At 41.4% G+C, this 23,155-nt stretch overlaps 1 protein-coding gene across 9 annotated transcripts in view; it reads right to left on the bottom strand.

Annotated features, from left to right (window-relative positions):
* PTPN13 (protein tyrosine phosphatase non-receptor type 13) overlaps window positions 1-23,155 on the bottom strand; it is a 186,066-nt gene that overhangs the window by 83,291 nt on the left and 79,620 nt on the right. For all 9 annotated transcript variants that reach the window (XM_030564946.1, XM_030564949.1, XM_030564942.1 and 6 more), the window contains 3 exons: window positions 22,728-22,913; window positions 19,369-19,462; window positions 4,707-5,270 (listed from right to left, as the gene is read on the bottom strand). In XM_030564946.1, the coding sequence (XP_030420806.1) occupies window positions 4,707-5,270; window positions 19,369-19,462; window positions 22,728-22,913 (844 nt within the window). The remainder of the gene's footprint in view (window positions 1-4,706; window positions 5,271-19,368; window positions 19,463-22,727; window positions 22,914-23,155) is intronic.

Raw genomic sequence — 23,155 nt, forward strand, 5'->3', positions numbered from 1 at the left:
ATATTCAGCACACTTTAGTCTGCACTAAGATCTAATGCCTTTTTGTAATTTGAGAAAAAGAGGGGGGAAAAAAAGCAGAGATTTATTGACCTGCATATGTAGTAACGGGGATAGACTAATGACAGCTGGGACCTTGAATAAACACCATTTCAAATCCCACCCAAAACAGGTCTTGCAAATAGACACTTTTTCCCAGCCAGGCCCCTGTAAACACGTCTTCCTACAGCACTATAGGTCTTCCTCAGGGGTCAGCAACCTTTCAGAAGTGCTGTCCCCAGTCTTCATTTATTCACTCTAATTTAAGGTTTCACATGCCAGTAATACATTTTAACGTTTTTAGAAGGTCTCTTTCTATAAGTCTATAATATATAACTAAACTCTTGTTGTATGTAAAGTAAATCAGGTTTTTAAAATGTTTAAGAAGCTTCATTTAAAATTAAATTAAATGCAGAGCCCTTCGGGCAGCACCCAGGCAGGGTGAGAGCCAGTGAAAATCAGCTTGCGTGCTGCCTTTGGCACGTGTGCTATAAGTTGCCTACCCCTGTTCTACCTTTTGGCCAGCATCAAGGACCTGTTCGCTCATGCTAAATGCCCTCTTTATTGAGATACTCTTTCCTCCCCATAACCTCTTCCTTTAAAGGCAGAAGTCATCATTTTCCAGCACCCCCTTCCCTCAGGTCACTCTGGGCCAGGTGTGAAGATGTGATGATCTGGGAAGGAGAGAGGACAATGCACTCCCTTTCTCTAGATCCTCTCATGCTCTTGTCCTTCTGGGCAGTTCCTTCCTAAGCTGAGATCAGCCTCCTACCTGTCAGCTGTGTGATGTTCCATGGGAAAGAGTCAGACAGCCATCTATGAGGTGCTGACCTAAACCATTGATATCTGCTTCCAAAGGATGGTAACACATTCTATGTGACATGAGCTTCCCAGTGGATCAGTAGCTTCACCTATGCACTGCCACGGAACTACCTCAAAAAGCTGCATGTGCATTTAGGTTCATGTACCCATTCCAAGTGCACTTCAAAATACTACCACCATATTTGAAAGATGTAAAGCATCTGCCCAGCAAAGAGAGATTTCAAAAGTGGTTAGCAATGGTAGTGTACTACATAACTTACTTGCACGCGATTACGTTCACCTCTTCAACAGAGTATGCAAGTTAAAAGACACAAATCCAGCACTCTCTCTCTGCAACCCCTACACTCTTGTCATACACTTTAAAGGTCTAACCTATTTTAACAGGCAAGGTACTGTATGATATAGTAAGAAACGTGGAGAGTAAAAGAGGAACACAGCAAATGAAAAGAGGTAGACATAGTTCATATTTTATGAAATGTTTGCTTCATACAAAATAAGTCAGAAAGAAGTGTGTAACATTCAACAGACTTCTCATGCAAGTTATAAACACAGATGAATTGTGCCTCTAAAAACCCTTCACACTCCAACTTGACAAAAAATATTCCTCACCAAAAACCAATGGAGAGTAGGTCTTATTGAGAATTCATATTTAAAACAAGATTTTAATCCAGTCATTTGTGAATAACGGACATACACAAAAACCAGAACAGTCTAAAAAAAATGAAAAGCCAGAGTATTGAAGACTTGTTTCTCAAAATGACTTTTCTAAAAATTCCGCTATTCCCAAAAGCAAAGCTCTCCTTTGGCCAAGGACTATATGTGATAAATCAATGCATACTGATGTTTATTTCATAATTTTTTTTAAGGGGAATGTAAAACATGCATGTCACAAGTCAGGCCTTTGCTGGAAACTGTCTTACAACCTGTTCTATCAAATAGCTATTGTGAATTCATAATGATGGTAAATGAGTCATTAATTATTGTCTACACCCTTTCAAAGTAAATTTGTCATTCAGCAGCATTGAATAGGAAGCCAGCGTATCTGTTATCCCTAACTGCACTTTCACCCTTTCCTTACAGGAATCTAGTAGTTTCATATACTGGAATCATCTCAAAAGTTTTCAGGTCACAGACCTACAAGGTTTTGTTCAGAATCACTAAACTGTCTGAACGGGAATGATAAATTCTTGCTCATCAGCTGGATTGTCTGTCTTTGGTTTTGTTGTTGTGCAAGATTAACATGCACAATGCAGAGAGCTCTTAAAGGGTGGACAATTTATTATTTTCTTTACAGGGAGTGGCCTGCACTTCGGTTTCATAAACTGCTTATGTTCAAAGATTGATAGTTAAATTAATTCATATATTAGTCAGATTAGTGTAGTCTGGCTTTAAAAGTTTTCAAATAATATTGCCAGGGATAGTGACATTTCAAAATTAAGGGAGTATGTTTAAAAGGAAAAAAGCTCTTTGTTTCAACATGACAAACCCAGAAAAATTAATGTAACTAGATGGCACAGCTTAGAAAATACTGATGCTTTTTATTTTATATACTATAATTTTTTTCACTTTTCTAAACAGAAATAAGAGATGATACAGTCTCCTTAAATTAAGATCCTTAAATGACAAAAGCCTTCACTTACTACCTTAGTGTATGCATTTCTAGTGGGACAGAGTCTAATTCCAGGTACACAGTGGTTATCTCCAGGTATATATTATCACCCACTTTCATTCTATTGCTTTCAAAATGTAGCATTTATCAAAGATGCTAACTTGATAGGAGGAGCGGGACATTTCAAGCTTCCCCAAACTATCCCTAACATGCCTCACCACTGACAGGCAAGAACCACCTCCAATGGTAAGAGGTAGTTTGATCTCTACGCCTTTCAATCCTAAATCTCTACTGAGATGGCCAGTAGAGGTGCTGATAAGCAATCTTTGTGATGTAAGCCACACTTCAGAAAGGTACGTAACCATCTTGTCTAAACGGGGATGTGTTCCTGAAATAAGGCCTTAGACATGCCCACTAAAACCTGGACTGAAACAGCCATTTCACATAGGCAGTCTTACAGCAATCAGACCACAATGACTTTTCAACACTACTGACCCTCACAGTCTGAGTCAAACCAGTAATCTAGCAGTGAAATCTTTGTAACTACACCTCTACCTCAATATAACACGGTCCTCAGGAGCCAAAAAAAAAATCTCACTGCGTTATAGGTGAGGCCATGTTATATCAGGGTAGGGAGAGGAACCGCTCCCCAGTCCAGCTCACCTCCGCTCTGCCTCCACTCCTTCCTGAGCACGCCGCTGCCGCTCCGCTTCTCCCTCCTTCCCTCCCTCCCAGGCTTGCTGCGCCAACAGCTGTTTGGCCCAGCAAGCCTGGAAGTGGGTGAGGGGAGAAGTGGTGCAGCGGCGGCGCACTCAGGGAAGGAGGCGGAGATGAGCTGGAGCAGGGAGCGGTTCCTCTGCGCCCCTCATTACTTGCTGCGGCCCTTCCCAGGGTCCCACCCCACAGCTCACCTCCGTTGCGCCTCCTCCCACGAGCACGCTGCAGCTCCGCTTCTCCCCCTTCCCTCCCTCTCTCCCAGGCTTGCCACACCAATCAGCTGTTTAGTGCGGCAAGCCTGTGAGGGAGGAGAAGCAGAGCTGAGGGTGTGCTCGTGGGAGGAGGAGGCGGTGGTGGAGTGGAGGTGAGCTGGGGCAGGGGGCAATTCCTTTGTGCGTCCCCCTTACTTGCTGCGGCCCCTTCGCCCCAGGTCACCTCCGCTCCGCCTCCTCCCATGAGTGCGCCGCAGCTTCGCTTCTCCCTCCCAGGCTTGATGTGCCAAACAGCTGATTGGCGTGGCAAGCCTGGGAGGGAGGGGGGAGAAGTGGAGCTGCAGCACACTCGTGGGAGGAGGCGGAGTGGAGGTGAGCTGGGGCGGGGGGGGACCCTGGGGGGCCGCAAGTAACGGGCGGGCCCAGAGGAACCGCTCTTGGTAACATGAATTCGGATATAATGAGGTAAAGCAGCCCTGTCCCCGGAGAGCTGCTTTACCGCGTTATATCCGAATTCGCGTTATATTGGACCGCATTATATCAGAGTAGAAGTGTATCTAGTTCTGAATATCAAATAAATATAGCTATTCTGTCTTGTGCATTAGGTGATTTTACAAGCTATTCCGCAAAGCACGCAGCCAATTCAAGGTCAGAATTTGTCCCTTACTATTACTATTTGTCCCTTACTTACATAACTAAACCCATGAAAACACTAGCAAGTTTTTAAAACAAAATATTGCAGACACACTTGTGGGGTTTCACATACAGATGATTTGATGAATGTCTACAGAGCTGATAAAAGGAAATGTTTTTCATATAAATGCTCAGTTAGTCCATGGGTCTCACAGCCACTCAATATCATTGAGCCAACCTCTTAGCAAGATTCAAAAAAGGTTAACAAATCATCCGAAGTTATTAATATACAACCAACCAATCAACCAAGAAGGCTGGAAGAGATGTAATCCCTTCTGCTTCAGGGTATAAACCAACTTCTCATTATTGGGAGTCAGGAAGAAACTTTCTCTGGAGGAAAGTTACTCCATCATTGTTTACTACAGGGCTTTCTGCAATTTCATCTGAAGCATCTGTTGTGGGATAATGTCAAACAGAATACTCGCCTAAATGGGCAACTGGTCTGATCCAGTATAGCAGCAGCCATTCTAATTGCTTTGTCATTTACTTAAAAACTGAAGAAAAGTAAAATCTCACCTCCTCCAAGAGATGCTATAGAGATATTAACTTAATCAAATGGAGGAAGCCTCTGCATAAAGTAACCCCCTCACCAACAAAATGTAGAAAACCCCACTCACCTTCTACATTCATGGCTTCCCTCAGAGCCTGCAATTTCTTCTGTCTCTCTCTGATCCTGTCAAAGGCACACGATATTGCTGCAGAGGTTGAAGACTCTGGCACCGGGCGCACTTGCTCCAGTTTTTGAGGGCCGAAGACATCCAGTGCTATGCTTCCATCTGAATATCTTGCTTCCTTGTTCCTAGTGGTAGTTGAAGTCCGTACTGTAACTGTCTCATAGCGATTGCTGTGTCTGTGAGAATCTGCAGAATGGTCTGTCTCAGTTGCTTTGTTAGTTGTACACAGCAAGTCTGTGGAGGAAGCCCAAACCTTCCGTTTAGGAGCACTGTCTGCTCCAACGTTACTTTTCCCCCCCAAGTCATCAGTTCTACACCGATAAGTACAGCAAGCATCTTCACGTCCAGAGTAGTAATCTGAGGATATGCTTTGGAAAAAATCTTCCTCGCCTTTTGCTCCTCTGATGGACAGGACCCCCATAGATTTACTAAGCCCTTTGTTCAGCATGGCCTGTTGAGAGAATTGAGGCTTGTGTACTTCTGATGCATCACTCATTAAACTTCGTCCTGGAATGAGAAGAATCCATCATGTATGTACTGTCGGTTCAGGCACTGGAGTGCAACAAAAGTTATTGACTTTGTAAGCTATACACTATTTAAAAATGCAGCTTTTGGTTTATTGTGCAAATGTTGAAAAAATACTTTAAAGGATTTCTCACTGAATAACCCAAAACAATGCTTATGTTATCAGATACTTTCCAACATTCATTTTCTTTGTTTCTAAAATATCCAAGGGTGAATTCCTGGCCTAGTGGAGTTGAGTAACTAATAATATTTTAAAACATACAGAGTGAAATAAATATTTTAACAGTTTTCTCCCATCACCAAATGATCTTTTGAAAATAATCTGAAAAACTCCTGAAAATATCAGAGCTATAGTTTACATAATTCCCCCACCGTCTCTAAAGGCACATCCACATTTTTATTGCTTTATGACAAGTCTAGGTTTGTTCTACTGATTACCTGGATACACTACAGTACTGGCTGCAGTAGGAGATGACTATGTAACCTGGAATTTAAAAAATCCTGGATCTCACAGTAATTACTATTCTTGGATTATGTTAGACTCTCTTGAGTTAACTTTCTGAACTTAAGATAGGCACTTTGATTGAGTTTTCAAAAATAGAGTAATTGTATGAGCTTTTATGCTTTACGTTAAGGTAGCATTTCAGGCAAGTAGGCTATTTTGAAATTACTTACAAATAATACTATCAAAAGATATTTCTTCTACCAATGTACTTGGAAGAATGCTAAATTTTACTTAACTCAATATCACCCCACTAGCACTGAAAACTCTCAGTGCAAATAGAGGTTTTTGTCATGAAACTTTCTGGAAACTATGGGTCCAATTTCACAAACCAGGAGAAGTACCTACAACCATAAAACCATAAACTACTCACCGATGCAAGCATTTTGTTAAATAACGTAGGGCCTGATCCTACAAACTACACGTTTGGGTGTATTTAAGTGCACGGCTACACTAGAGTTTACAGTGGCACAGCTGCAGAAGTCTCTCCCATCAACACAGTGCTGTCCACATCAATCCTTATGATTTATTCAACCCTCGAGGAACATAAATTATGCCGACTTGAGCTGTAATGTAGACAAAGTCTAAAAGCATCAAATGGCACTTGCTTAAAACTACTCTGTAAAGATTTAAAAATTACTAATATTCAAGAGGTAAAACTACTAATTACTAATATTCAAGAGGATCAGATGATGTCCAGCTACTGTTACTTCTCTGTTCTGTACATCTTGATACAGAAACATTTGAAAACTTTCAGTACAAAGTTATGGAAATTTGAACAAAAAAACCGACTGTGTATTCCTAACATAGAGTAGTTTAGTCCCATGTATATTACAACTCCAGAAATATACTGCTAAAAACTAGGAGGAGGATGTCTACCTGAGGAATATGCACATTATACATGTTGATTTTCACCACATGATAGCATCCGTGCTGGGAAAAAACAGACTGAAAACAGTCTTTGGCGTGTAGCCAAGTCAATCCTTCTGCCAACCCAGCTAGAGATACAGTAGCGCACACTGTCTCTCAGAACGAACTTTTAACAATATCCCAGATGAGATATTAGCCTATATTTCTTCCCTCTGAGTCAGTCTTGAAGTCCTCTTCACAAAAGAAAACAATCCTAGAGCTCTAAGTAATTTGCTGCACAGAACCTTCTATTGTGAAGGACAGTTCTGGAATCTGAACTGCTGCCCTTTATGAGAGAGTTGATCAACCCTCATCAAGAGCCACACTTGTGCATTAGGCTCCTGCTGAGATTCCAGTGAGTCTGTTACTTTTTATTGTATTTTACTGAGTGCTCTAAGAGTTTCTACAAACACTTTGGAAGCTCACTGATTTGCACCCCTAAGCTTTGACTGTCTGCTCTTTTCTTGTTACCATTTTGGTCTGAATAAGACCTGGCATAATAAAATAAGCATTTCTTATCCTTGCAAAGTCATTTTTAATATTGCATTCCTTTATACAGTATGTCCTAACTTATCAAAATACAAGATGTGGAGAAAATGTCGATTCTTGTGAGGTTTCAAGGATTCAGTGAAACTCTCCATGGTTTACTCAATGTCCAAGCAGAAAGTCATATTAAAATGCAAGGCTTTGTCAAAGGGATAAAAACATTCCAAAGCTGATTGTTACACAATCAAGTCAACATTCCAAAATTAGGGTTAAAGCCCTAAGCCTCAATTAAAAAAATTAAATAACCCATGGCTGGCCACCATCTTCCATGGGGCATCTGTTGATGATCTGTGACACTGATTACCCAGAAGGCCCCTGCCTAGCTCAAATGTTCAATGGCTGTCTGTTAGCCAGTTTGCACTTAAACAGCCTTCAAATGGTCATAGGCCACAATGCCACCACAAGTGAGTCTGCTGCTGCCAATGGCCCGTTCTCTCCACCCCGCATTGTATGCAAACGTGGTTTAGGAAAGGGTGTAAATACTGCAGCAGATGCAAACGAGTGGGTGCACTTTGGCAACACGTCAACTCATAAACATTAGAAATGTATTTCAATATTTTCACTATTTATTTAAGATTCTTGCAGGGGGGTGGGGGAGACATCCAAGTGAAATCACCCACTTTACCATTCCCACCTCCAAAGTTTCAAATCTAAAAGTAAGATTTTTATCTGGAAAAACTGCTTTTGCATTGCTTCACCTTATTGTTTTACTTTCCAAATCAGACTGCCTAAACTGAAATTAAATGCATGCAGTAAATCTAGTGAAAGAATAATGATGTTAAAGGAAAATGAGGAATGCCTCTCCCACCCCACCATCAAAATAAGGATGGCGATGACACCCATGTAACACTATATTTCAGGACAACTTGTGAACCATCTACACCCAATTCAAGAAAGTATCCCTGCTCAAGAATGCTTTCCTGAACTGGGGCCATAATAGCAAACACTGTTTCCAAGCATATTATAACCACCAATTCGGTTCGCACACAGCAGCAAGCGTGTCTATTGTACATTGACGGAGCGTGCAGTAAGGGATCATGACTTGTACAAATATAGGAATGAGAAAACTTCAGGGGGAGGAGCAGGGAATCAATCTCAAGCATTGATTGTCTATTTTAGGGAGTAGATGCTAGAATACTCCCTACAATGGACTCCCAGGCAAGCCCTATTAGAGGCTCTGATTATTCCAAAGGCTCAGCAATGAGGAGACTAACTCCTGACCTCAGCATGTGGGGATGTTTCCCATTCCTTAACTCCCATGCCCACTTGATCTTTCCTGGAAAGGAGGAGGAGTGCCCTAATCAGTATGTCATCATCAGGGACTGGGAGAGTGCTCAAGGCAGCAGCATTGCCACTCATTTGGTAATTATATGGACAGGAGAGGAGAGGAGCAGTCTTGATAGAAAACAGTGCATGAAGTGGATGCCTGATAGATGCCCATTTCCACACTGCTATTCCATTCTGCTGATTGGGATGCTTAGAAAACCATTTTTAAATGGTTCACACATTGACTTTTGTTGCCTGTGTTCATCTTTAACGTACGACCAAAGGGCAATCAGTGCTGCCCTTGGCATTTAGGCATTAGGCTACAAAACAGTTTCACTCCAATCGCCTGTGATCACATCACAAAGCACAGGCTGGGGCTGAGGATTTTTGGGAAGGGCTGTGTAAATGTTTCTTTGCATCCCCATAAATCTTCAGTCTGCCACCAGGCCACCCTGTTGCTGAGGAATGGGGAACCACAGCTTACATTGAAGTCTGTACTGTAACACTGACGCGGGGAAGGTAAAGGAACAGCTCTTCATCTAAACTAGGATTTTTTTGCACTTTGGTTGAATTTTAAGTATTTTTTCCCCTTTTCCTGCATTTCACTGTGGATCACAGAATAAACAGCAATATTATTGTAACACGAGTGCTCAAAATATCACCATTCCTCATAAACCCACAGCTGTAGAAACATCATAAAGTTAAAAAAATCACTGCTCTAGCTCATTCCCTCCCTAGATGTCTTTATTCCTTTTTATTTCCTCCTGTTCTGCAGCTCATTCTACATTATTTTTCTCCCTGCTATTCTCTCTTTCTCTGAAATGCATCATCTTCCTTTCCCAGTCTTTTTTCTTCCCAATTGGTATTCATACGCTTCTCTCCACCTCTTTGTTCTCCCCTATATTTTCTCTTCCTCCTTAGTCTCATCTTTTGTTCCTCATTCCATCATTCTCATCTGGTCTCCTCACACTGTATCTTTAAGGTCTTCCCCACCACATGCACACTCTAATTCCAAATGAGCACTGACTGAACTAGTATATAATGCTTTTCAAGCAGCTGTTCAATAGTCATAACTACTGTGATGTAGTTATTAACCCCATTTTACAGATGGGAAAATTAGGTGACTTGGCCAAAGCCACAGAGGGATTCCAAACCAAGATGAGAATGCACTTGCTTAGGTCTGTAGACAATGCTGACACTTACATATGACTGTGACTTTCTAATCCTCTACAGAAATGCTATTTTGAAACTACTTACATCAAGACTCCTTAGAGGGCCATAGCAGATCTGTCTCATGCAGTTTTACAGCCACAGATCCATTTCTCCAGCTAATCAATTGGTAGGCTGTGTATTGTAGCACGGAGGCTAGTATTGCCATAAAAAAAAAACAACTTTTCCTTCCATTCAGTTTAAGTCAGCACTATTTGATCTGGTTTAACATAGCCTTTATCCTGGTAATTTGATCACTCTAGCTGTACGAGAAAGTTTATTTATTTATTTGTATGCTCTTGGTTTTTAACTGTGTGCATGATCACTTTAAAATACTGGAAAGATTATGAGGAAAAGCCACATATGAGATTAAATAACCAACACAGAGCAGAAAGGGAATTTGGCTGCATAAGGCCAGGATTGTGCACTTTTGTGCCTCTGAAGTAGAGAGTGACAGATGACATGCTTACTGTGAACTTCTTAGTCTAAATCTAAATTATTAAAGGGAAATGGAAGATGGATGGCCTGGTGGTTACATTTGTGGATTGGGACTTTGGAAACCTGGTTTCAGTTTCCTGATCTGCCACTGACATTTTGTGTGACCTTGGGCCAGTTATTTAGTTGCTCTCTGCCTCAGTTTCCCATTCATAAATTGGAAGGATAGTACTCCCCTACCTCACAGAGGTACTGTAAGGACAATAAATAATTGTGAGGCATTGAGATACTACACTGTTGACCACATAAGTACGTATGATAGACAGCTCGGCCTTTCCCTCAAATTACCCTTGGAAGACTCAGATGACAGGAACGGGAGGAAGGAGCAGCAGGATGTAGCCTCTCTTATCACCTTTAGCACAGAGGTTAGGGCACTCACATGGGAGGTGAGAGATCAAGGATCAATTTCCCTCTCCACCTGATGTGAAGAAGGGATTTGAACTTAGGTCTCCCACATGCTAGGTGAATACCCTAACCTAGGATACACAACCGTTTGCTTTCCCTGTCCCAGTGACTATTAGGTCATTATGAATGACAATGAATCGTCATTGAGCTAGGAACAAAGAGTGAGGTTGACTCTGTAACTCCCCTGCAACGATATCCACATTTGCAAATTTGCGTGGTACAATTACTACCAAAGGGCCAAATTCTGCCATCTTTACTCACACTAAGTGGAACATCGCTCTCCAAGTAGTTTCACTGATTTCCCTCTGAGCACGAACGCCAGACTCTGTCCCTAAACAAGCTCCATCTATTAATTTGCCTCTAGCAGTGCATTAACAGGGTAGTGTAGGAAATTGATCAGATGTTATGTAACTGTGGATGCTGTCAATGCAGTTTATCTGACAATTCTAGAATGCAGGCTATATTTATTCTCATTGAGAGAATATAGTTCAAGCCTTTTAAAACACTTTCCCCTATCTTTTTTTTTTTCTGGCCAATATATAGTTTCCTATTCAGGCATACGATTACATCTTCTGTCTATATATAGCTATCAGTGCGGGATTGGCAGCTCTGTAAAGAGGAAGTGATTACGCTAAAGTTTAAAAAGATCTCCCAGACCAGCTATCACTGCAGGATGCAAACAGAAAAATCCTTATCACAAAACAAAGCAGCTAGTCACTCAAATGAGAGAGGGAGGCTCATAAAAGAAGTTGGATTTACAATCCCTTAGGGCAGACTGGGAGCCAGAAAGGAGATAACAGAGCCAGAAGTGGCCTGGGGGTTGCTTGCTAGAAACACCCCTTTCCGTCCCCCTCCCCTCCTTTTTTTTGATGAGAAATCCCAAGTAACAGATTAAAGTTACTGCATTCCTTGTAAAGAACATGAGCTGGGAGAAATTACCCTTTGAAGAGCTGAGAGTAAAAAGTGGCAAGAATGCAAACGTTTTAGCCCTGCACATGTCGTTTTTCACTAGAACAGATGTTATGAAGGAAGCAAAGAACTCCAGATATTTTGGGTAGCTGAGAAATGTATTCTGCTAACACTTCACTAAGCAGCATTTTGCCTTTGTAACCTCTCTTGCCCTCTCAGTATCCCTTCTACGTGTTCTTCTCGGACTAATGCCTAAATGGTCACATCACTTCCCTCTTGATATCCAAGGACACCACAAGCTGATGAAGGTCACACAGCTGGTCGGTTGCAGCACCAAGTCACTTGACATCTCTGCCATTATCTCCCCTCCTGCCTTTTGTCTGCCTTCTCTATTTAGGTTGTAAAATCTTCAGGGAAGGAACCATCTCTTACTATGTGTTTGTATAACAGTACCCGGGAGCTGAAAGCACCACTGTGACACAAATAAGAAAAAATGGCCTGGATTTCAAATCCTTTACTGGCTTGCTATCTGTTTTGCAAGACTCATGAAGATATTCTCCACCTACACATTTCTGTTTTTTTAATGTTGAAAAAAAAGATGACAGTGCCAGAGACTAACTTTTCAAATAAACTACTCTGCCATACTTACTCTTATGTGAAAAACAACGACCTTGGGTTTAAGATGAAACAGTTTAGAATGAATTATGCCAGTTCAAATATGTGGGGGACACCAATGAATTTGATTTCTTTGCAGACTGATTGCTGCCTTTTCTTTTCAATAAAAGAACTAAAGCAGGCTATTACAGAAATCTCCTTGCCTTCCTAAAAAACAGGCACAACTGTACATTACAAACTTCTGCTGTCAGTTTTTGCTGAGTGGCTAAATTAAAGAAAAAAATATTCAGGAGACCGCTAATTAAACACTACAGTTTTCATATAGAAATGTCCTCTCATTTGTTCCTTTGATGTTTAAAACACTTTAATAATCACCTTTAGAATGCATCTGCTATTTTTACAGCTTGTAATTATAGCATGCAAATTAAATGGAGAGTGTCGACACCTAAGATTTCATCCAGGACTGCTGAATCATTTCCTGCCCTACTTTAATACATTCAGATGAATACAACACACACAAAGATAAGGCTGCTCACTTTGACGAGTCCCTTAGAAATGATTCTTAGGGTAGTCAGAGGTTGAGAGTTTGCTGGATAGCCTACCCCCACTTAACAGTCAGTCTTAACAATCCTATGATTTTAGCACCCTAAACACATCAAAGGTAAGTCGGAGAAATTTGTGGATAGGAAGAAAAAGCAAGAAACAAACTGAGGAAGCATCTTTAAAAGGAGAAAGATAGTCCTCCAAGAGACACTTTTCCTCCTCCCTTTTGCTCTTACAGCCCAGTGATAAAAGTTTGAACACAGCGGATAAATAGATGAGGACAATGACCAAGACTTCCATAACAATCAGAGCTCAACAAATAGGACCTGATTTAAATAACTGAATGGGTGGGCTCCTGAGTGTGCATGAAGCCCCAGTAATTACACAGATGGTTCCACAGATTAGTTTAGATGGGACACAAAATCAGGTTGCATTTTTTTGTTTCTTGGTGGCGTGAATACTCATGGTTTTGAGTATAAAACTCACTATCTGCAAATATTTCCCAATATTTACTTGAAGGTTTTTTCTGCCACTTTCCCTGCCAAGAAATTCATTCAGTAGGATATTCATATTAATGGACAGGGAATCCAAAAGAGGAGCAAAGACAAATTAGGTAAAGTGAATTCAATTGTTTGTTGGAATGAATATTCACATTTCTAAAAAAAATAGCTACAGTTTTTTGTTTTGTTTTTAAAGGGTAACAAGATAGAAAAAGAAAATGCTAAAAACATTCTGTGCATTTTAGGAGTGTAAAAATATTTGATTTATACAACTGAAGTGGAAAATATTTTGAGATATTTGCCCAGCATTAGTTATTATGCCATGGCAACTGGGATTTGAACTGAGGAAACTAACTTGTGAACTGATCAAAAGGCCAATGGTTTTCACAGGTTTTGCACAAAGATCTGGAAATTACATGACAAATGTCACTAGGAGTGGATGGGTCACTATAAAAAACTAATTCCTCCCTGCTGATACGCCAATCTTCTTCTCAGCTGTTTGAAATTGGCCACCTTATTTATATTGGCTTCATTAGCACTACAAAAGTGATTTCCACTCCAACTGTTAAGAATAGAACCACTTCCACCCTAATTGAATTGGCTCATTAGCACTGACCCCCCCACTTGGTAAGGCAACTCCCATCTTTTCATATGCTGTGCATTTATACATCCCTACTGCATGTTCCACTCAATGCATCTGATGAAGTGGGTCTTAGTTCATGAAAGCTTATGCCCAAACACATTTGTTAGTCTCTAAGGAGCCACAAGGACTCCTCGTTGTTTTTGTCAACCTAAGCATATTTCTCAATTCAGCACATCAATTTACTACTTCATAAATTCAGTCTATGGAAACAGATATTAGTTATTTGTGCATAACAACACTTCAGCATTCTCAAGTTGACAGTGTAAACTTCGTGACACATCTATATTATACATTAGTTCCATGTTGACAAATTTTCCTAATGACTTTCACACTGGCAATTCAGTCTCAAGCCCACACAAATGATAAACTGTATAATATAAAGAGGAGATAGGACAACATTGTCCTTTATTTACTTTTCAATAGCACATTTGTATGTTGGCTTTCTACCCGAGGTTCCTCATTCCAGGCCTATCATTAATGTAATTGGTACTAAATTCAAGTTCCTGCTTTGCCAGAGGCTAGAAGCTCTGCCCTTCAGGGAAGCTGAGCTACACGGATATTGACAGAATTAGTACCAATGACAGGAACACAGCTATAAAAATAGAAATATCAAAGGTGTAAATTCTCTGGAGTCTACTGCAGTCTGGTTGTCACTCAGTAACTTACAGATGTTCCCCGGGTTCCGCAAGACCCGATTTACTCAAATTCGCACTTACAGAAAAAGTTCCATAAGCCAGAAATAGGATTTTTGAGTTGTGGAAATTTTTGCATAATGTACAGGTATACGTTTCCAACTTACGCAAAATTCGAGTTACGCAAGGCTTTCTGGAACGGAATAATTGCGTAAGTCAGGGGGCGTCTGTATAGTATAATCATCTCTCTTCGCTCCTTGCTAGTTTTTAAATGGTTTACAAAGCTGAAATGCCAAATTGGAACTGAGAATTATTACTCAGGGTTACTATCCTGATTCCGTACTCCCTAGGAACTGAATACAGTGGGAATCAGGTACAGCAGCTACCAAAGAGGAGGAGAACCTGTAAATTGGAAGGTGGTGTTGAGAGCAAGATGTCTTGATGAACAGAACTGAAAGCTAGCACCAGGAGATGAAGGACTGGGAGAAGATGCTGGGAATCAGGAGGACATGTATCTTAGGCAGAAGAAAAGGCTTAGGATTTGAACACAGTGTGGACCAGACGGGAAAACCAGCTTGGGAGCAGGACAAGCAGGCAACAGAGGGAGACAATAAAGGAATCTGGGTTCGTCTCTTAAAAGACAGGGAAGGAGAAAGGACTTAATGTAGTAAGAACACAGTTATTTTGTTTTTGACGTCTGAGGGAATTATGTGCCAAAAATTAAAATTTATGAACACAATATTTTTAAGTTCTGCAAATTTTATTTGTCAATAAATAAATGTGGCTCCAGCATGGCAGTGGGGATCACAGGCCCTGACTGCATTTGAGGTGGGAGATCACCCTAAACCCTCACCTTCCTTGGTATAGGAACTTGGTTGGCAGTGAGGCTGCACCTGACCCTGACAGTGCAAGGGCTGGGCCTGCCCCCAAAACACCCTAGGGCCCTGCCTCTCTGTGCCATGCACACCAGGTATGGGTGGGCAGTCTCAGCCCAGCAGGAGCCAAGTGTAGAGAAGCTTAGTGTGGGGAGATCCAGGTGTGGGGTGAGAGATTTCTGTGTGGAGCAATCTGGGTGTGGGCTGCTCAGTGAGAGATCTGGATGCACAGGGGCTTGTTGGGGGGTTCCAGGTGCAGGGGTAATGGGATTCAGCAGGGGATCCGGGTGAAGGTGGTTGGGGCTCAGCGGGAGGGGGTCTGCATGTGGGGGGCTTAATAGGGCAGGTCCAGGTGCTGGAGGAGTGGGGCTTGATGGGTGGGGGTCCATGTGCAACTGGTTGGGGATCAGTGGGGTCTTGATGTGAGGGGCTTGTCAGAGGGGTCCAGGTGGGGGGAGGTGGGGCTTGCCAGGGTGAGGGTTCAGTGGGCCTGCTTAACAGAGGAGCCCAAGCTGCTGCTGAGGGGATGCCAAATGCTGAGCTCCTGCTTCCCCACCCCCTTTTCTTCTCCATCCCCTTCCCTTCACTCTCACATTCCCCTCCCCCTGCTCTATTCCACCCCCTTCCTTCCCCACTGCCTCTTCCCACCACCCCCACCCCTTACCCAGCCCCACCCCAGGCACTCACTGTTGCACAGAAAATAGGAAGGCTCCCAGCACACAGAAGGGGAGCATGACTGGCACTAGGACTCAAGAGGTGGCATTCAGCTGCTCAGTCTGCAGAGCTGAGAGACAGCGTCCTTCAGCTGGGGAGCTCTGCGCTTGCAGAAATGGGGGGCAGTGGCACGTAACCCCATGTGTCCATCATGCCTCACCCCGGTTTGGGGGGGAATCCCCCCCAAAACTGAGCCCATGGTCACCCCTGTGATACTACGCCCATATTCTTCATAGAGGTATTGTTATGATATGATTATGGCATAACTATGATGTACTTTATACAAGATAGGTCATGTGAGATATCACTGAAAAGGTTATGATTTACTGAATATGATTATCCTATTTGTATGCATGTATTATTTTGGTATCTGAAGTTAGGAATATTGTCTATGCTTCAAATGTGTTTACACCTGGGGAACACCCACTAGGCAGAATGCAATCAATCTAGATGGCTGGCTGGGAAGGGCCATCAGGGAGAACAACAGGTCTTAGAAGATGCTAATCGCCCACCAGTGCGCGTTCCTGAGGACCCTACAAAAAGCTTTCTAGACATGGCTGCTATGGCCCTACAGGGACATGTGACCAAAACACCCAGTACTGGACTCCATCTTGCAATACCAGTGTTCTTCGATGGAAAGGTGTGGGAACCAACTAAGCCTGGAGACTAAGGGTTCCCGCCATATGCAAAAGCTATTTAAGACAGGGAGTGACATCATCATGGCTCTTCTTCACTGACTCCCAACCCGAGAAGATTGCTGGAAACACCTGAGAAACAAGGACTGAACTGAGTGAGGGGGCGAATTTCATGAGTTCTCTGCGCAGCACAAGGCGGCATAATTTTGGGTTGACCCTTAAAAGGGGTGTGTGCACTTGAGTAACTGGGCAGTTCCTTAGCTGAGCCTTCCCATGCAGAGCTGATCTCAGCATCTGTGTGAAGCTGCAGCTGGGTGTGTCTTCACCTGTATGTGTGCTGGAAGGGGACTGAGAGCCTATCACAGCAGTACAATGTAAAGGGAGTCCAGGCTGGTGGGTCAGGTGGGCTCAGTGTTATCCCTGTTCCAAGTGGCAACCCATCAGAGCCCCCACTCCCAATGCAGCTTCCCTTTGGTTCCCTGCCATTTTCTGCAGGGAAGCACAGGAATTCTGTGGGGGGATGGGGCATTTTCTGCTGGCATACAGTCACATAGAATTCCCCCAGGAGTAAAAGTTTTTATAGCCAGAGGGAACCTTATCCATATAACACCAGCCTGCACAGAAGTGAGTTTGGTAGGTGAAACACACTCTCTCAAGTTGATAGCACCATCTGTCCAGAGAGGGGAAAGAGAAGTGGCCAATCTTTTAACTCTGCATAACCTCAGGAAGCCAGATGTTGCATTTTTTTTTAATATTTTTTTTTAAATTCCCTTCTTAACCAGTTCAGAGGAGCAGGCATCATATGTACCGAGCAATGCAAAGAAAGCAGGGTGAGGGGAAGAATATTCTATCCTATGTTGTTTTATAAATAAATCATACAGGTTACAGTGGGAAAACACCTGTTAGATGATCTCATCCTTCCCCTGCAAATACAAAGTATAGTCCCTAGAGAGAGGATACACTAGACATTAAACAGATATTACTGCACACTAGAACTGAGCCAGAAACCCGTGAAGATGCTATAACAAGATGGCTTGTTATAGTACCAATCTCTGAAGTTAAGTAGTAAAACCCAAACATAACTATATGTTAACAGCAAAACTTAAGACTGTAAAGACATAAAATTACTTCTGCTAAAGACAGTCTTATAAGTTGTGTGTATACGAACAAAAAGAAACAATCAAACAAATACAAAATCCACACTCATTTGAGAAGAAAAGATTTTAAGTTAAGGACAAATATATTTCTGGGGGATGGGGGAGAGAACAAACAAATGTTGCAAAAAAAGCTAAGGTACTAAGTGCTATATTATGGCTGTAGAAACCAGTGACAGTGCATGTGCGAGAATGAGACAAAAGGAATACTGCATCATCAACTGTTCCTAAAGGCATACTGCCTGTAGAGGACAGCAGGAAAAAAAAAATCAGCAAAAGAGGGCTCTTAAGAGAAACTCCACCTCTTATTTGGAAGAGCAGCCTACCATTCCATCCCAGCACCTAGCCCTAAAGCCCCCGTCAGTACAGAACAGTTGCAGGGCCATGGCCCTGCCTAGTTTTGCCTTCTTTGTGATTTCTAGCACTACTGGCAATCCTAGTAGCTATCTTGATGCTTGCAATCCCTTCCAGGCTACTATGTTTTTTAAACAACACAACAATAACAAGAAGAGCTGAAAAACAGAGAGTAAAATAATTTTGTACCTGTTTGGTGGTGGTAGATGGGCAGAGACTGACAGTAACATGTGAAGAGTTGAACACCTTATGTACCTTCTGCACAATGATAAATCTGAGCATTTGTGTCCATTCACTGTTTGAGAAGTGAGCAGTAACTGCTGGTAGTGAGATACCACATTTGCATGCATGTATTTTTAGGCTAGAATTGACCATTATGATCATGTAGTCTGGACTTCTGCACAATTCAGGAAAAATGAGTCTTGGTTCAAACCCATAATTTCTGGTTGCCTTAGAACATAAATCTAGTCTTGATTTAAAGATTTCAAGTAATGGCGAATTGGTAAATTGTTCCAGTGGTTAATTATTCTATATCAGATACCTCACTCGAGATACCTGGCATGTGAATAAACCCAAGCTCATTCTTATCCACCTGTCATCAATGGGACTTAAGCATGCACTTAAGTGTTTAGCTGAACAGTGCTCTCTGGTGTACTAACCATCAGGCTTCTGAGGATGTGAATGTGAGTTCTCCCTCTCCTACTACTCATTTGGCTGGCTAAGCATCCTAGGCCACGTCTACACTACAGCATAAAATCGAAATTATTAAAACTGGTTTTATAAAACTGGTTTTATAAAATCGATTTTACGCGTCCACACAAGGGCACATTAATTCGGTGGTGTGCGTCCATGGTCCTAGGCTACCATCGATTTCCGGAGCGGTGCACTCTGGGTAGCTCAGTAAAAGAATGAGACCAATAACTTCGATTTCCGTCCACACTAACCCTAAATCGATATAGTAATATCGATTTTAGGGTTACTCCTCTCGTTGGGGAGGAGTACAGAAATCGATTTTAAGAGCCCTTAAAATCGATTTAAAGTGCCTTGTAGTGTGGATGGGTACAGCGTTAAATCGATTTAACGCTGTTTAAATCGATTTAACGCTGTAGTGTGGACCAGGCCCTAGATTTCTTCCATAAGGCTTTCATCATCCTGACCGCCCAGGAGCATTTACCTGTGGGAAGTCCCTTCCCTCTCAGCCTATCCCGAATGGCCTGGCTTCTGTCTGTCTGCAATTTTCTTTCTCCGTTGCAGGAAAGCTGATCGACCTGTAAACAGGCAGTAATACAAAGTCAAGTGTTCTGAAAAGACCATGTTACCATGAAGACCGGATACTTCAGGACAAAAGGCCAACACATTTAGCAGGACATTTTCTTTCTCAGGCAAATAAAGTAATCATACAGTATTTACATTAGTATGTCTGTGGAAATTCAGAATTTCTTCATTGAATGAGGATTATCAATTTGGATTTCCCCCAGGGTTATGTTTTAGGAACCCTTCCCTTATTAGTATCACTTTAGTAATATTTGTTCAATACATGTTTGGCATACTTTCCCCCCAAATAAACAGAAAATAATTCCATAAAATCTACAACATAAATATGTTCCATTACAGTAAATGGAAACTAGAAGAATTAAAATAGCTTTAGATATTCCAGGATGTACATATTCAGTTTGCTAAATTACGGTTTGTACCTACTATTAAATGCAAGCTTGTGGATGATATTTTAGGCTAGTACCCATAGTAGCTCTATTGGATGCCCATATAATAGCTTTAATGATTTCAGAAAAGTGTTTCCTTCAGTTTCCATAATTCAAAGAACAAAAAAAGGAAATTCCAACTCTTGAGATATTTTATCACAGCGTCCCAACTTTTAAAAATAAATGTTAATTCAATATATACATTTATCTGATTCTGGATACTTGCATACAAATAATTCAAAGAATCTTTTAAAATTGCACTGATAATTTTTACTCTAGCCTTTCTGTAAATTAGAAACTAACTGAAGAATTAGCAGCTTCTGAAAAATCAAGTTACTTTCTATCTAGTACAATTACAATGCAACCAAACGACTATTAAATAGGTTCAATCAGTGATCTCCCCATTCACCCTTTACAAAATATTTTAAGAAGGAAATGCACCCAGTGACATTTTAAGATATTTTGCATTTCAATGGATAATCTCCTATACAGTTCAAGAGGAAACATTTACAGTACAACAATACCTAATCAGGGTCAACAGATATGTACAGGAACACACTTCTAAATTGGATGCTCTATATAATCCCGAGCAATAGCAGCACAGTTTCCATATATAAACAGTGTATGTACATCATTAAGTTGGCATTTCAAGGATATGTACAGAAAAACAGCAACGGGACCTATTTGTGTACAATGGAATGAAACTGGGGAGTGAAGACTAGCTCACTGCATAAAGAAAACAACTGCATCACGATGTCACCAACATTCTGATGATACCCGGTTCTATTTTTCTTCCTTGTTTAGTGTGAACAATGTGGTCTCAGATATTCCAATGACTTGGTGAAACAGGGAGATAGATGAAAGACAGCTGGCTAAGACTCTGTTCAGGCAAAACATAGGTGATGTTGATTGGTAGAAGGAAACAGAAGAAGTAGCAGAATCTCAACAAGTAACACCTCAACTGAAGTTTTTTTAATACTCCTCCCGCTTATTAAGGTGGCGCACAAACAGGGGCTTTGGGTGGATTCACCTTTGATCCTGGAACTTACAGATAGGCATTTTCAGCCACTACTACCTTTTCCATCGATGCTGGCCAAGATAAAGGGCTGGTCAAAGTCATTCACATCTTTGTCACCTCCAGGCTAATAGTACGCTAATGCACTATTAGCTGGGACTGACTATGAAAGCCATGTGGCAATTAAGACTGATACAACATAGAGCTAAGCAAGAGACATCATACAAGACCATTCACATTAGTGCCCTGCTCTCTATTGGTTGCCTGTAGGTCACAATCCAATCCTATTTTAAAAACTCTGAATTTGCTGGGGCCTGGTTGTCTCAATTACTGCCTCTTGCTCTGCATTGTAGAAGAGTTGCTACACTGAGTTACCATGGAGAAGCTGAGATATCACACTGACGATCATTGGAAAGAGAGAGATTCAGCTGCCATTCTTAGGCTGCCAGAGACCAGAGTATGCCTCACAGCGCTCTCTCTGGAAGGCCTATGGGTAAGGAATCAGTGATGACTGGAGATTCAACTGAGCCAGAGTCATATCTCTTCATGCAGCAATTTACCAACCAGATTAGCAAGGCTCTGACAGCACTGGAATCTCCCATCTCAAGAAACAGGATATCAAACAATGCACTTTTCCGTGATCAAACTGGTGGCATGTGTCCAGAAATCCATTTTTACACCAGCTATATCTGAGTGGTATCCACGAGAACTGAAATGGCCATAAGGTCGACCTCCAAAGAGGTGGGATGATTTCCTAACAAGGAGATATAGACAAGCATGGCAAAAGATGGCCAGAGCGAGAGAAGATTGGAAGACGTGTTGTGATTGGCTCAGTCTTAACTGATGAAAGACTGACAGTCTACGCAGTAATAATTCATTGAGTTCCAAAGGGTTGAAGCAGTAGAATACTGTAGTAACATAGCAGTGAATCAGAACCACAGAATCCAAGACCTATGGTCCAGCAATTCTGTAGAAATACTTTGCTTGAGTTGTCTGATTGCCATTATTAGAGATAATTTATAAATGAAAAATACTGGAAGAAGTATGTTTGGCACCATGAACAGTTAGTGAGCTCCACTTCTATTCAGAGTCCTAAAATTATTTGACCATCCCAAGAATATGTTGTAACATTGTAGCGAAGGGAGAGGTTGCCAGTCAGGAATGGTAACTTTGTGAGATGAGTTAATGTCATTCTTTTTGCATATGAAAATAATAAGTGCATGTGTCATAATAATATGAATTCCCTGTCAGTAATAATGGCTGACAGTTGGGTAAAATCTCAGAAGAACTTAAAAGTCTGGTGACACATTCCCTTATTTCCTTCAACAAACAACTGTCCATAACAGAATTTAAAACGTAAAAGAGAAATCCAGTTAGCTAAAACAAGTATTAAACACCCTGCCCCATACATCTATTCCAATTTTTTGTTTTTATCATCATATTTGCCTATATTTTAAAAAAATGTTCTCCCCATTCCTGTGTGGAAGATCCAACACAAGGAGAAACTGACCTTACCAGGGAAACTGCAAAAGTGGCTATATACAGTGCTGCCAAATGCATAAAGTCAACTAACAAAAATTAGAGACCACAATGTTTTCCATTAAACTTTCAGTAATTGCTCGTTCTTGTGTTGCTTGTGACAAAAGCAGGTAAAAAACATTCAAACAGAAGTTAATTTTTAGACCAAGTGTCCCTTTAATATAAGTTGGGAAAAATTACAAACAAGAAGCAAGTTTGTTTGGAGAGAGACTTTGAACCAATTTCTTCACTGTGTTTTTGCAATTCTCAGTTATTGCTCAACTGCTTGTAAACACTTACCCCAGAGAGGCTTCCCAGAACCAGTTTAACCAACTGTTTCACATATGAGAAAGAAGGTGCACAATGACTGTTCCTTATGTGGGCACTGCAGGCATCCAGAACCGTCCGTACAGACACACGGGCATAAAAGACATCTTCACACATTCCAAGCAGTATGCTGTTTAGGTGATCCCCGAGTTTGATAGGCTGATTACAGAGGAGAGGAGGAAGAAAAAAAACAACAGACAACAGCACTTAAATATCTATCAACCACATATGCAAATAGGTTGATTTTCTAGAGTTTCAAATTACTTTCAGTACTAATTCATTTTGGTACTTCTGAAAATTCCACCTGATATGCTCAATCTGAAACACATCTCATTGACAGGGGAAGCAGTTTGATCTAGTGGTTACGGTTCAGGAGATCTAAATGCAGGATATGTCACTAA

The sequence above is a fragment of the Gopherus evgoodei genome, chromosome 5 (genome assembly GCF_007399415.2).
Source record: "Gopherus evgoodei ecotype Sinaloan lineage chromosome 5, rGopEvg1_v1.p, whole genome shotgun sequence".
NCBI classification, from domain to species: Eukaryota; Metazoa; Chordata; order Testudines; family Testudinidae; genus Gopherus; species Gopherus evgoodei.